This window comes from Babylonia areolata, chromosome 25 (assembly GCF_041734735.1).
Source record: "Babylonia areolata isolate BAREFJ2019XMU chromosome 25, ASM4173473v1, whole genome shotgun sequence".
Classification (NCBI taxonomy): Eukaryota; Metazoa; Mollusca; class Gastropoda; order Neogastropoda; family Buccinidae; genus Babylonia; species Babylonia areolata.
In genome coordinates this window covers 21,001,963-21,016,124 of record NC_134900.1, presented here as the reverse complement: position 1 = coordinate 21,016,124, position 14,162 = coordinate 21,001,963, and the positions used below count along the sequence as shown (strand labels likewise).

At 42.6% G+C, this 14,162-nt stretch overlaps 1 protein-coding gene across 1 annotated transcript in view; it reads left to right on the top strand.

The window, feature by feature from the left end:
- LOC143300030 (queuosine 5'-phosphate N-glycosylase/hydrolase-like) overlaps nucleotides 1-14,162 on the top strand; it is a 94,347-nt gene that overhangs the window by 13,755 nt on the left and 66,430 nt on the right. Inside the window, exon 4 of the mRNA XM_076613585.1 lies at nucleotides 10,087-10,219. Coding sequence (XP_076469700.1) covers nucleotides 10,087-10,219 — 133 coding nt within the window. The remainder of the gene's footprint in view (nucleotides 1-10,086; nucleotides 10,220-14,162) is intronic.

Below are 14,162 nucleotides of genomic sequence, written 5' to 3'. Positions count from 1 at the left end.
GTTTGCTTCCTGATTCTTCCGCAGCGATTCTGTCGGTACTGACCCGATGGGCAGCAAGTGATTGCAGTGGAGAATCCGTTTGCGTTGAGAGGTTGCACTCTCCTTGTACAAGCTGTACACAGGGACATCAGCATTGGGCTGTGACGCTACAATGTAGATGTCCTCCTCCCACTTGTCGGCTAACTTGTGTTTGCCGTCAAAGGCGAGAACTTTCACAAGCACCCGATCTCCTGGCTCCAGCGTCGCTCCACGTGCTCGACGGTCGTAGTGCACTTTCTGCCTCTCCTGTGCTCGGCCTGCTGCCTGTGACGCCTTCTGGTATGCGTCCTGCAGTCGTTGGCGGAGATCGGCGATGTAGGCTGTGTGGTTCCTGCTTTGGCTGTTGCGCTCTATGCCAAAAATGACGTCGACTGGCAGTCTGGGATAGCGGCCAAACATTAGGAAGTAGGGCGAGTGGCCGGTACTCTGGTGTGCCATGCAGTTGTATCCATGAACGAGCGATGGGACATGCTTGTGCCAGCATTTCTTCTGTTCAGGTTCCAGCCTTCCCAACATGGCCAATAATGTATGGTTAAACTGCTCAGTCATTCTGTTGCCCATGGGGTGGTAAACTGATGTTCTTGATTTGTCCATGCCCGTGATGTTGCACAGCTGTCTAATCACTCGTCCCTCGAAAGTGGCTCCCTGATCCGAGTGCAGGCGCCGTGGAAAGCCGTAATGCACAATGAAATGGTTGAAAAGAACTTCAGCAGTAGTCCTTGCCGTCTGGTTCCTGGTAGGAATCACCTGTGCATATCTGGTAAAGTGGTCTGTGGTCACCAATACGTGTTGATAACCACCAGATGATGCTTCCATACTCAGGTAGTCTATGCAGACGAGGTCCAGTGGCTGGGTTGTGTTGATGTTCACCAACGGTGCAGTGTCTGTACGAGCCTTGCGTCGCATGCAGCGCGGGCAGTGCCAAATCCAGTCCTCCACACGTGTGCTCATCCCAGGCCACCAGAAGCGTTCCCTGGCCAGCGACAAAGTGCGGTCCCGGCCCGGGTGACCGATGTTGTCATGGATGCCTTCCAGTGCCTTCTTTCGGAGTGAACTTGGTAGGACGAGTTGAGACACGGGGCCCTCTTCCGTCTCCATTTCCCTGTACAACGCTCCTCTCTTCAAGCGGAAGTGCTGGAAGTTCCGAAGCATAACAGAGTCATCCGGAACCTTGCAGACTCGATGATTTGGCTTCTTCCTGGTGCGAAGATACATCATCCAGACTCCAATGACTGGGTCATTGTTCTGCTCCTTCCTGACGTCTTGGGGACGGAGAAGCGTAGTGTCCTGGTTTTCTGGTTCGTCCAGCACTGCTGCTGACATGCAGTGAGAAACGACGACAGGCGTATAGTCGTGTAAGGCCATACTACAGATGGTGTGGACGACGTCATCTGACAGTTCTTCCTGTAGTTGGTTGGTGTCCGGCCTACGTGGCAAGCGGGATAGCGCGTCAGCGTCTGTGTTTGTTGCTCCTGGTTTGTATTTCAGGTCGAACTGAAATGCTGCAAGGGCCGCAAGCCAGCGATGTCCTGTAGCATCCAGCTTGGCAGTGGTCAAGACATAGGTCAAAGCATTGTTATCCGTGTGGACGGTGAACTTTGCACCATACAGATAATCCTTGAACTTGTCAGTAACTGCCCACTTCAAGGCGAGGAACTCCAACTTGTGTGCTGGATAGTGTTTCTCCGCTTTGCTCAGTCCTCTCGAAGCGTATGCGATGACGCTTTGCTTTCCGTCTTGTTCTTGATAAAGGACAGCTCCCAGTCCCTGGCTGGACGTGTCTGTATGCAGCTCAAAGGGTTTGGAGAAGTCCGCATAGCCCAAGACTGGAGGTGACACTAGTGCTTCTCTCAGATGGTCGAATGCAGTCTCTTCTGCTGCACCCCATGTCCAAGGTTTTCGTTCTGGATTACTCTTTGCTCCTTTCTTCTTCTCCTTCATTGGTGTTGGCATGAGAGCAGAGAGTGGTGCTGCGATCCGGGAAAAGTTCTTGATGAACTTCCGGTAGTATCCGGCGAAGCCAAGGAACCAGCGAACGTCTTCAGGTGTCTTGGGTGTTGGCCATTCATTGATGCAGGCTATCTTGTTGGGGTCTGGCGCGATGCCATCCTTGGAGACCTGATGCCCAACATATACCACCTTTTCATAGAAGAACCGGCACTTTTTAGGTGCCAGCTTCAATCCTGCATCACGAATGCGCTGAAATATTTGTCGGAGGCGTTCGAGGTGTTCTTCATAGGTTCGTGAGAATATGATGATGTCGTCAAGATAAATGAGACACGTTTTCATGTGTAGGTCACCGAGGACATCTTCCATCATGCGCTGGTAAGTGGCTGGGCTGTTGGTCAATCCAAAGGGGAGACGATTATACTCAAAGAAGCCCAGTGGACCTACAGTGAAAGCAGTGCGTTCTTTGTGCTCTTCTTCCAGCTCGATCTGGTAGTACCCTGACTTCATGTCCAACACAGTGAAGTACTCAGATCCTGATAGACAGTCTAGTATCTCTTCGACTTGTGGCAGAGCATACGAGTCTTTCACTGTCCTCTCGTTGAGCTGGCGAAAGTCAGTACACAGCCTCAACCGGCCATCCTTGCAGCGTGCCAGAACGATGTTAGATAACCATGGGCTGTGAGAGCGGCGGATGATGCCAGCGGCCAGAAGTCCTTGAAGGTGCGTGCGCACTTCATCGAGCATCGATGGCGGAATCAGTCTGTGGCGCTGTTTGAAGGGATGTGCATCGTGAAGGTCAACTCTGTGTTTGACACGAGTCACCCAACCTACGTCTACATCTGAAGATGAAAACAAATCTCCATTTTCGACGATAAGATCGATGCCCCTCTGTCGTTCTTCTGGAGAGAGTCGCTTTCCATCAACATCAACTTGGGCGAGTAAATCATCCTGGATTTCCTGTGGTTGGTCCTCAAGACTTGTGATTTCTACTGGCTGAACCTCACAGTAATGCCCTTGAGTTTATGGTCACTGTGTGCGTAGAAATGTTTGAAAGGGTGACATCAACATTGCCAGTTTTCCTGCCATGGTAACGTATCAGGGAGGGTTGAAGGTCGAGGTCGACGTTGACATTATGCAGTGGCTGCAGCAGAGTGCATGTTCTGTGATATGGCTGTGCCTTGTCGATGAAACCGCTAATAGTGACCGTCTTGTTAGGTCTCACCGTTCTCCTGAATTTCTCTGCAGAGCGTATCAAGGCGACACGGTTCTTATTCTTGGCCAGCTGTCTCTCCCTTAGCGCCAGGCACCGTAGGGCCAGGTACCATGGTGATTGACAAGCATGGTGCTGCAGGTACTGGATGCCATGCTGTTTCTGACATTCTTTGCTTATTCTTTTAAGAAAATTGGTACCAAGCAACAATGGAGTCTTCTGGTTGTACGTGGTAGTGGGCACCACCAGTAAGAGGCATGGTTGGGGCTTGGTGCTGAGTCTAGGTACTGCCAAATCAGCTTTAATAAATCCAACGTATGGAAGAGTGTTTCCATCAGCACACTCCACACTCAACAGGCCCTTGATATCTTGAAGTTCCAGGTGAGCCAGGTGGGTATTGAAGAAGTGCTCACCCACTGTCGAGACAGACGATCTAGTGTCCAGAAGCGCCACAGTCTCTATTCCCTCTACACCGACACTTGTCTCGTTGGCAGTTCCGACCAGATCGGTGATGTCCGTGTCTTCCTGTGCAAATTGTTCATGGCACTGGGGCTTGCCGTGTTTGCCTTGCAGATGCCCCGGTCTGAAGGCTAATGTCGAAAATCCTGCTTGCGTCGTAGATGTTCAGTGTTCGTCCTGCAGCCTATTCTGATGTGACCTGGCTCTCCACAGTGGTAGCAGACAACCTCTCCTCTTTGACGGTTATCACGCATTCGTCCTCCCTGCCAAGAGTTGTGCCGTCCCTGGCACCAAGCTGGGTTGTCTGATGCTTGGTTGTTACTTGACATCTGACGGTTTTGACCCGACGATTGATAGTGGTCATTGCGCTCGCTGTGTTGGGTATCTGCAGGCTTCTTGCTGTGGACTGATTTTATTTCCTGTTTCAGTGCCTTCAGCTCAGATGAAAGCTGTTTGACCATGGCCTCCAGCGATTCAGAGTGGTCTTTCCTGGGCTGGCTTTGTGTAACGTTGCAGACTGTCTTCTCCATCTTTACAGGGGCAAGAGGATGTTGTTTTTCGACACGTCGTATTGCCTTACGAAGCTCGTCAAAGGACTTGATGGTGTCGAACTGATACGCGGATGCATCCTTGCGTTCCTGCCGAAGTCCTGTCCAGAACATCTGCCGCAGTGCCTCATCAGTGCCTCCATTTATGTCTGAAAGTCTGCGCACATGACCAAACAGGCCCTCAATCCTGCAGCTCCAGTCAGCCACTGTCTCAGACTGTCCCTGTCGTGCGCTGTAGAAAGCAGCCAACACATCAGCGTCTTTGTCCACTTGCCCATAGATGCTGTCAAGCTTCGTTAGTATCTCGTCCACTGTAGCATCAGGGCCAAGGCTGACCAGGAGTGAACCAGCCTTGCCTTGGAGCGAAGCTCGGATAGCGTCAGCGATGTCCTGTGACGAGTGGTTCTCACGACGGAGGCTAAGAAGTTGGTGACGCCATAAGTCGTAGCCTTCTTCGCTGCCAAACTTTGTCAGCCATGGTTTGCGACCCACAACGCTGATGACGGGCTGAGCCAGATGTTGAGCCACAGGAGGTTCAGAATCGGCAAACTCATGGTGTCCCTGCTGCTGGTTACTGGTCTTGACTGACTCTGCGGACGGCATGTCAGCTGACAACCATGGTTGAGACGCGACAACGTTTGCCATCCATTGCCTCAAAGCTTCTTTCGAATCTGTCTTTGGCCGTGAACCTAATACAGTAAAAATCTTCTTTAAAGTTGTCTCTTCTTCCTCGGACAGAGGCCTATCAACGTCTTCACCACCTGTTGCCATAGTGATTAAATATAGCACTGAGTGAAACGTTGACGCAAACGTAAGTGATTGGAAGCTGCTCAAGTTTATATGCTGGCTTCGACAGCAAAGCACAGTCCAGCAATGAATCTTAGGGAAGGGGGATTGGGGGTGGGGTGGGGGAAGGGATTCTTAACCTCTCAATGACAACTCAGTGACGATGACACAGCTGAAGATCACGTCATCACGACGACATTCACGACTGTAGTCTTCCATCTCTGCATTGAAGATGATTATTGGAATTAGCGTGGTAGGGAGGGGGAGGGGGGGGGGGGGGGGGGGGGTAAGGGGGTATCCAAGGTTGGAGGGTAGGGAAGGGGTAAGAAGGTATCCAACGGGATTTGGAGTGGAAAGGTAATGGTGGAGAAGGTAAGGGTTGGGGAAAAATGATGGTGGCGATGGGGAGGGGAGTGGGAGCAATCAGCGACAACGTCAAAGAAGAAAAAGAAAACTTCATCCACCGAGGTCAATGCTGACGAAACTTGAGGTAGCTGTAGTCATCGAAGACGGACATTGGGCGCCATTGTTGTAGTTGTTGGGGTGGGTTCTATCTTCGATTATTACAGCGTTTTCCACAAGGGGGTAAGGAAGAACAAGAGGGGGAGGAAAAGGAATGAACACCTCACACAAGGTAGTTTTGCAAAGATTCTCTATTCTGATCTCGTGGTTGTGACAATGCGCGACAATGTGCTACAATGCGTGACAATGCGCGAGCCTCTCATCAGTGTGACAACAGGCCAAACAACGAAACACTAGGACCCGTCTGGTCCAGCTGATTCTCGCGCTCTGGCTTACAGTTGCTGTGACGGGATCAGCTAAGCTATCCAGAACTCTACTCACTGACACTGAGGAGCGATGATCACAATAAAATCATATTCATAAGAAACACGCAATTGCTTCCCCTAGCATCACAAGCAGAAACACGCACGCGCAATCTCAACCACACATTCATTCAAAGTGCCACAAAAATAAATGCTATTACATGATAACCCCTTATCTTATACAGATGACAAACATGAGACTGACAATCAGAACGAAGACAGACCAGATGGAGACAAACAATGATGATCTAATGGATGACAATGGCAGCATGGAAGACTGCGAGGCGGTTGCTGTTAACAGTGATATTGTTGTTGAACACAAAACAACAAATGGTCAAAAACAGGACGATAGCGACACTTATGGCGCTACAGAAATAACAGAACAAACTGAAATGAACATGAACAATGACACACATGGCGAGACAACCAAGACTGACACAGATAAGTCACTGAGACAAGAAAAGAGGGCTGACAAATGAACAGACAAACAGGGCAGGAGACATACTCGTGACAAAAGTGACGAAGGAATGAACTCGGTCCAACAGACCCAGTTATCAGCGCATAGTCTGCGACCAAGATGAGCCGCATCTGGTTCGCGAATTGGTCACCAGAACACTGTGTCGAACACAGAGAGGTCAAGCAGTCAGAGTAGTATTGTTGACTCCTTTAGAAGAGCAGAGTCTGGTAACCAGACAAAGGATAAAGGTAAATCCCAGTCCCCCATGCCCATAGCCAAAGAAGGTGGTGCGTCTTGCACCAAGAAATAAGATAGCGGCCGGGCCACAGATCTGGGAAACAAATCCTGTGTAATAAACGGTCGTGGTCCAAAAAGTACAGAACCTCATGCACAAAATGTAAATAAGTCTGAAGTTTCATTCCTAAATTACAATGTAAATGGTCTTTTACAGAAGTTAGAAAACACAGATTTCATTAGTGTTCTTACTTCTTATGATTTTGTATGCATTACTGAAACATTTGTTGCATTTGATTTTGAATCACCATTATTTAATGACTTCGTTCTGTTTACATCCAAATCAAAGAAACTGTCCCACCAAGGAAGATACTCCGGTGGTGTTATGGTAATGGTAAGAAAATCGTTTGCAAATTTTGTAGAACGTGTTGATATAGAACAAGAGAATACTGTGGTTCTAAAGATTAACAAATCCCTGTTTTGTACAGATAAAGATTTAATGTACATTTGCTCCTATATTCCCCCTTGTGATTCTTCATTCTGGAAAACCCAGCAGGATGTATATGGCCTTGAATTGTTGGAACAGTGTTTGGCAGATTTGCACGCATCGTATGACGACTTCCACGTTATGTTAAGTGGGGATCTCAGTGCAAGATCTGCTTGTAATAATTATTCTTTTAATGGCGATAGTAGTGACTTCGAGCCAACAGCTGTTCCCATTCACAACCAGTTTACAAGGAAATCTTAGGACAGTCAAATGAATAATTTTGGTAATCAGTTAATTGAATTTTGTAATATGTTTGATTGTATTATACTAAATGGTCTTTGTGAAAAAGGTTTTGATGATAACTGCACTTTCATTGGCTCTTCTGGCGAAAGTGTTGTAGATTATTTTGTTGTATCTATTGGCCTGTTCTTGTCTGTCCATATCGCATCGCTTTTTGTTGAAAATATGATTGAATCCGATCATTTACCAGTTGTTATGAAAGTGGAAATTAATACCAAAGTTACTGGTGGGTATGTAAAAACAGTCCAAAATCACGGGAAAGTAAGTGGGAGATTTAAATGGAATAAGGAATGAGAGAATGAATTTGTTGAGACATGGGAGAGCAGTGATATCCAAAATAGAATGTCATTTGCCACAGATTGAATAGGGATGTAGATGGTGCCCTAAGGGTCTTTGTACAGTGTTTAAAAGATTCTAGTGAATGCATGTTTAAACAGTTTCACTTTCGCCGTGACGACAGAAAGACAAAGTCAGAATGGTTTGACGATGAATGTGACAAAGTCAAAAAGGAAACCAGGGGAAAGTTAAATCGCTTCAGAGCAACAAGAAAAGTAGAAGATAGGGTAATATATGTTGAATCAAGAAAGAAGTATAAACATCTATTAAAAACGAAAAGACAAACTTTTAGATGACAAAAGGCTGAAGCATTAGCAAACGATTTTGAGAATACATCACAGTTTTGGGAGGAATTAAAAAGTATGGGCTATGGTAATAAAGAAAGGATTACAAATAACATTAGCACAAATGAATGGTTGAATCATTTCAGGGAAGTATTTCAAAGTCCAAATGAGGAGCTCAATAAAGACAACGACATTGAAGTTGATATATTAGATGAAACAGATCACGTATTGAATAAACCTATATCAGAAGAAGAAGTTATTCAAGCCATAGGGAAACTAAAGAATGACAAGGCTAGTGGAATCGATGATATCTCTGCTGAAACAAAATGGTATATGGAGATTTGGGCAGGTATCCCTTATACGTAAATTCGTGTGTATCATCTTTACAATTTTGGTTTAAATTGCTACAATTGGATATTACCACATAAAGCATATCAAATGCTGTTGGAACTTGACAGATCAGGAAAACACTGTTGGGTGTCAAATGTTAGAGAAATTTTATGTTCAACTGGTTTTAGTATTGTTTGGATGCAACAAGATGTAGGGAATGTGAAGATGTTCCTCGGTTTATTTAAACAGAGACTTGTTGATATGTTCATCCAAGAATGGACTGGTGCTGTCAGAGACCGTGATAGATATGAAATTTATAGATCGTTTAAGACTGTCTTTGAAAAAGAGATATATATTTTGGATATGGATACATATTGTTTCCGAATTGCTATTACACAAACAAGATTCAACGTTCTACCACTCAACAACAATGTACATCGATCCAGTCATTCAGATCAGGACAGAGCATGCCCATTTTGTAGGGATGAAGTTGAGAACGAGCAGCACTTTTTATTCATCTGCATCGTATATGAAGATTTAAGAAAGAGAATATTAAAAGAATCAGCTGGACTCCCCTTGCATGTGTTACTTGGAGCAACAAATTTCAATCACAAACATGATGTATCAAGATATATTTTCCATGCTATCAATACAAGGAAAAAGTTAATCTGCAGTCAGTGATCAAGCATGGTGAAATACTATATAAAAACAAATGTCTGTATGATGGGCACATTGTTTAAGTATATATTCATTCAGTTTGTACTTGTTTTTGTTGTTGTTGCTATGGATAACAAAATGTTATATGCAACCTCACCGATCCACCCTTCCCCATTGTATTGTGGCCCAAGGCCGATGTACATTAAACTTTCTGAGTTCTGAGTTCTGAATTTTTCCTATTTTTATGCCAAATTTGGTGTCAACTGACAAAGTATTTGCAGAGAAAATGGCAATGTTAAAGATACCACGGACACACAGACACACACACACACACACACACACACAGACAACCGAACACTGGGTTAAAACGTAGACTCACTTTGTTTACACAAGTGAGTCAACAAAACAAAGCTAAAAACAGAGCCAAACCAAACCAACAAATGAGTGTGGCTGTATTAATAGTGGATTGAAAAAATGTCATACATGTGTCAGTATACTATATGACTTCAGTGACTTTTAATTGCCATAGCCTGTAATCACAGGTGATTTCTTTGGAATCATTTGTTGGTCGTGAGACTTGCAGTTAGGTTCTGTTTTTGCAGATACCAAACCAAGAGGTAGTCTCAGCATTGTGTATGCATCTCACTACCCATATGTACTAATGACACCCCACATATGGTATTTTATGTGTTCATATATTTTAAGTTATGTTTTTCTGTGTTAAGGTTTGGTCTTGAGATTCTCCTTTATATTTTGTTGATGCAGGTACCCAACCGGTATTGGTCTTTACCTCATATATGCCCACTATTAATTATGCATACATGCACCATTCTCCATTCTCATTGTATTTATGACATTAATGATGTGTTTTTCAGGCACTCTTCTTGTAGCAACTTGGCGAATAAACCATTGAAAGGGCTCATTGCTTTCATATACACGTCTCTGCTATCCTTTTAATCCCTAACTCCATTCCTACACCCTTCTACTCTGCCATTCCCCAATCCCAGTCACTAACGTGAAAGCCTGTTCTTGGATGTAAGTGAACCACAGGAGTTGCAGTCCAAGAAGAAGAGACAAAATGAAGCTCTTCATATATTTCCTTTCTTTTTATTTATTAAGAAGATTATTTTTGTATCAATTTTAAGCTTTACCCAGCTCCTTACTGTCTGCTGTGTGTGTGTGCAGGGTGTTTCTGGCAGACACACTCAATTTTTCTTTCTGGTCTGGAGATGCCACAGAGAAATTCATGGTGAAGTATGGAGGTGTGGAACACACTGGCTACTGGTCTCTTTGCGCCGCCTTGAACAGAGCTCTAGATGTGAGTTGTTACCCTTTGTTCAGGTCTTAGGATTTTATCTGCACCAGCAGTTTCCAGAGGAATGGTATAACATGAGCACAGTTTCTTTCCCCCAAGAGAACCTATTGTTGGACTGACATGCTGGGGAATAAAAATGAATGGGCCAATGCTCACCAGTCACAGGAACAGAGGTACCCTGTATGAGAAGGAGACAGTTCTCGGTCTGCCTATCCATGTTTGTTTTTTATTCAGAGGCATTGCTTCAGATCATTGGACATGTGAGAAAAATTTGACGAGAAGACATTCTGAGAACTGGTCAAAATGCAAACAGTTCAACAGACAACATGCTTGATATGTAGTGCTATACATGAGTTCTCTCACTTTTGCTGACACCGAATTGTTGTGAAAGCTGGTGCTCTTGTCCAAAAAAATGATAGACCTAATGACCCAGGAGATGGAAAAGCAATGCATCATTTATAGACCCCACATGTCAGTTGGCACAGGGCACTTGCCAAAACTAAACCCTGCATGAGACACAGTGACACTGACACATTGGAGTGTCATTAACTGAATAGTCTTTCTGACATAAGGATAAATAATTACATCCCTGGTTAAAAAAAAATGTGTAAAAACTTACAAAAATAAAGTAATATATTTCAAATATTTTGTTATTCATTCTTGCATCTATCTTCATTCATACACTTACAGAACGGTTTGGCCTTGTCCTTTTATATAATATGACTCTTATAGGTGTCACTTTTCAGTAAGCTATCACCACACAGTAGAAAAATTGAATAGGAACAGGAACAGGAGTATACAATTTTTATCCTGGAATTGAAAATTTTCTCATTTTATTGGCTTCAGCAATATATTTAACCAAGGGTCTTATCAGTTCTTGATTTTTCACGTCATCCAGGTTACTTAATTTTTCTTCCTGAGATAAAGTTATTCTCTTTTTGTGTCCTGACAACAGGCACCTGAAACAGGTTACTCTTTTTTCAGATGGGTTCACATGCTTTACACTGAAACGGAAAATGTGACTCATCTTCAGCAGTAATAGTTTTGTAAAGTGGGGATGAGAGAGATGTGAGGTGGTTACTGATGGTGTGGCTTGGGTGAGGTGTGAATGTGGTGTATCTGTGAATGCTAAATGCATTCCATTTATCACTTTGTGGACGGGGGAGGAGGGGAGAGAAGGTAACCATTAACTGATTAAACTTTAAATATTTTGCCTGCAAGTTTCACATTGTGATGCACAGGAAGTTGGACTGCTAAAAGTAAAGAAAAGTATGGTTTTGTTTGATTTTTGTAAGCAAACATTCATAACAAAGGACACAAAAACAAAACAACAGCAAAAGGAAGGAACATGGACAAAACACAACAGAGCCATTCGTTTTAAGTTAACATTAGTCACACTTTCACTCCCTCCTTTGTAGTAACATATAAGGACATAGCAGCTTATTTGAGAAAGATGCACCACTCACAGGTTTGGGCACTGGCATGTCCTAATCCACACACACACACACACACACACACACGTTATGTTTACTTTTGATTTGTCCTTGTCATTTTTAGGACTGCCACGATTTTTAATGTCTGTTATTGAAGCTTAGGTGCAGAAATATTCCTTATGTATGTGTATTGAACATAAACATGCTAGCATGTCTGACGAAAGTGGATACACATGCACCTTACACTCATGTCTGTCAAATCAACTGTTTCAAGTGTAACAAGAGAGGCAAGGCCTTCAAGACTCACTTGTGACATGCACTTACTACAACAATTGAATCAAAACACACAAAAAATCAATTGCAAAACAAAAGTCATGTGCACCTCCCAACATAGAAATATAGACCACACAAAGTTGTACTGGATTTCACATTGTTTATTTTTTTTTTCACTTTTTTTTTCAAAATTAAAGTCACAAAGGAAAAAAATAATTTCTAACTCACACTTGCTTTTGTTTAAATGAAAATCGAAATGCACCTAAGTGTGACCAACATACAGACACACACAGACATACACAAGATAGGTAATAAAATTAAGTTACATTTTATACATGTATAAATATATAAGATCTAACTGAACTTTTTGTTAAACTATTATGTAATGCATTATAAGCTTAATCATAGAGAAAACAATTAATACAATGTGAAAAAACTCCATGTGCCTGTCTGCTTTATGATTACTATTAGTATTAGAAAAAAATGACATTCACAACACATTTTCATCATATTACAGATTTTTGTGATAACCCTGATTCAGTAAGACCCAACACACACACACACACACACACACACACACACATATATATATGTGTGTGTATATATATATATATATATATATATATATATGTATGTATATATATATATAATTACTTCATAATCTAGACCGTTTTTTAAAACAGTCACTCATTTTCTGGTGTAAACTTCAAAGTCATAAATACAACTATTTGAGTATGCAGCTGCATTACATGCTCATGCATGAAAATCAAAATTCAAATGATAAATATAGGTCAGTTACTTTTTATACATGTATTTATATAAATACATAAGATGTAAGTGAACAGTGAGCTTTTTACTATGTATGGAAAACAAAAACTGTTAATTACATAATTATAAGCTTATAATTGTTGAGAAAAAGTGTAATACAGTGTGAAAAAATAAATATAGATATTAACAATGTGCATGCCTATGTGTTTCAAATGATTGTTCAAACTCAAATTTGCTTATATTAACAATGTGCATGGCTATTTGTTTCACATGACAGTTCAAACTCAAATTTGCTTTTTGTTTAAGTGAGAAAGGATTCAACTTCATATAAGAAATAAAGTTCAGTTACATTCCATACACAAGATGCATGGTTCACCCCCCCCCCCCTCCCCCCTGGAATAGATCAGCCAGGCCAGGGTCTGTTTCCCAGCAGTCTGAAATCAGTTATGTAAACTGCTATCAGTCATACTATATTATTGTTACAGAACCTCACACACACACACACACACTCACACACACACACACACACACACACACACACACACACACACACACACACACACACACACACACACACACACCACACACACACACACACACACACACACACACACACACAGAGATACACACATGTAAACACAACAAACAACTCTTTCATTTAATAAATATCTATGTAACCTCATGTATAAAGATTTTTTTCTTGTAATCTCTCTCTCTCTCTCTCTCTCTCACTCTCTGTCTCTCACTCTCTCACTCACTCTCTCTCATGCACCTCTAATTCAGTAAATACATTCCACATTTGAATCTATTTTGTGCTTGCTCAAAACATGTGTACACAAATACATAATATATATATATATATATATATATATATATATATATATATATATATATATATATATATATATATATATATATATATACACACACGAGGGTCATTCAATAAATAAGGTGAATTTTTCGGTATAAGGGCTTCTAATACAGATAGAAGTTTACTTCTTTTTTTTTTTTTCTTTTTTTTTAAACTTCTTTTTCACATGGATTTAATTTGTTTTGCAGATTAAAAAAAACTTTGAGAGTTTTGGCGATTAACAAAGATGGCCGACCAAGAAGCATGCTCCAGGATTGAACAGCGGTCAGTTATAAAGTTTTTGGTTGCTGAAGGGTGCAAACCAGTTGAAATTCATAGGAGAATGTCAACTGTGTATGGTGCCACATGTTTCAGCCGAAAAAATGTCTACAAGTGGGCTAAATTGTTTAAAGAAGGACGGAGCAGTGTTGAGGATGAAGACAGGCCTGGAAGGCCTACAGAAGTGAGGTCTCCTGAGGTGATCTAATCAGTCAATGACCTCATTCAGTCTGACAGAAGGGTGACAGTGGATGACATTGCAAGGACTTTGAGCTTATCTGTTGGGACAGCACAAAAAATTGTCCATGATGACCTTGGCTACTCGAAGGTCAGCTGCCGGTGG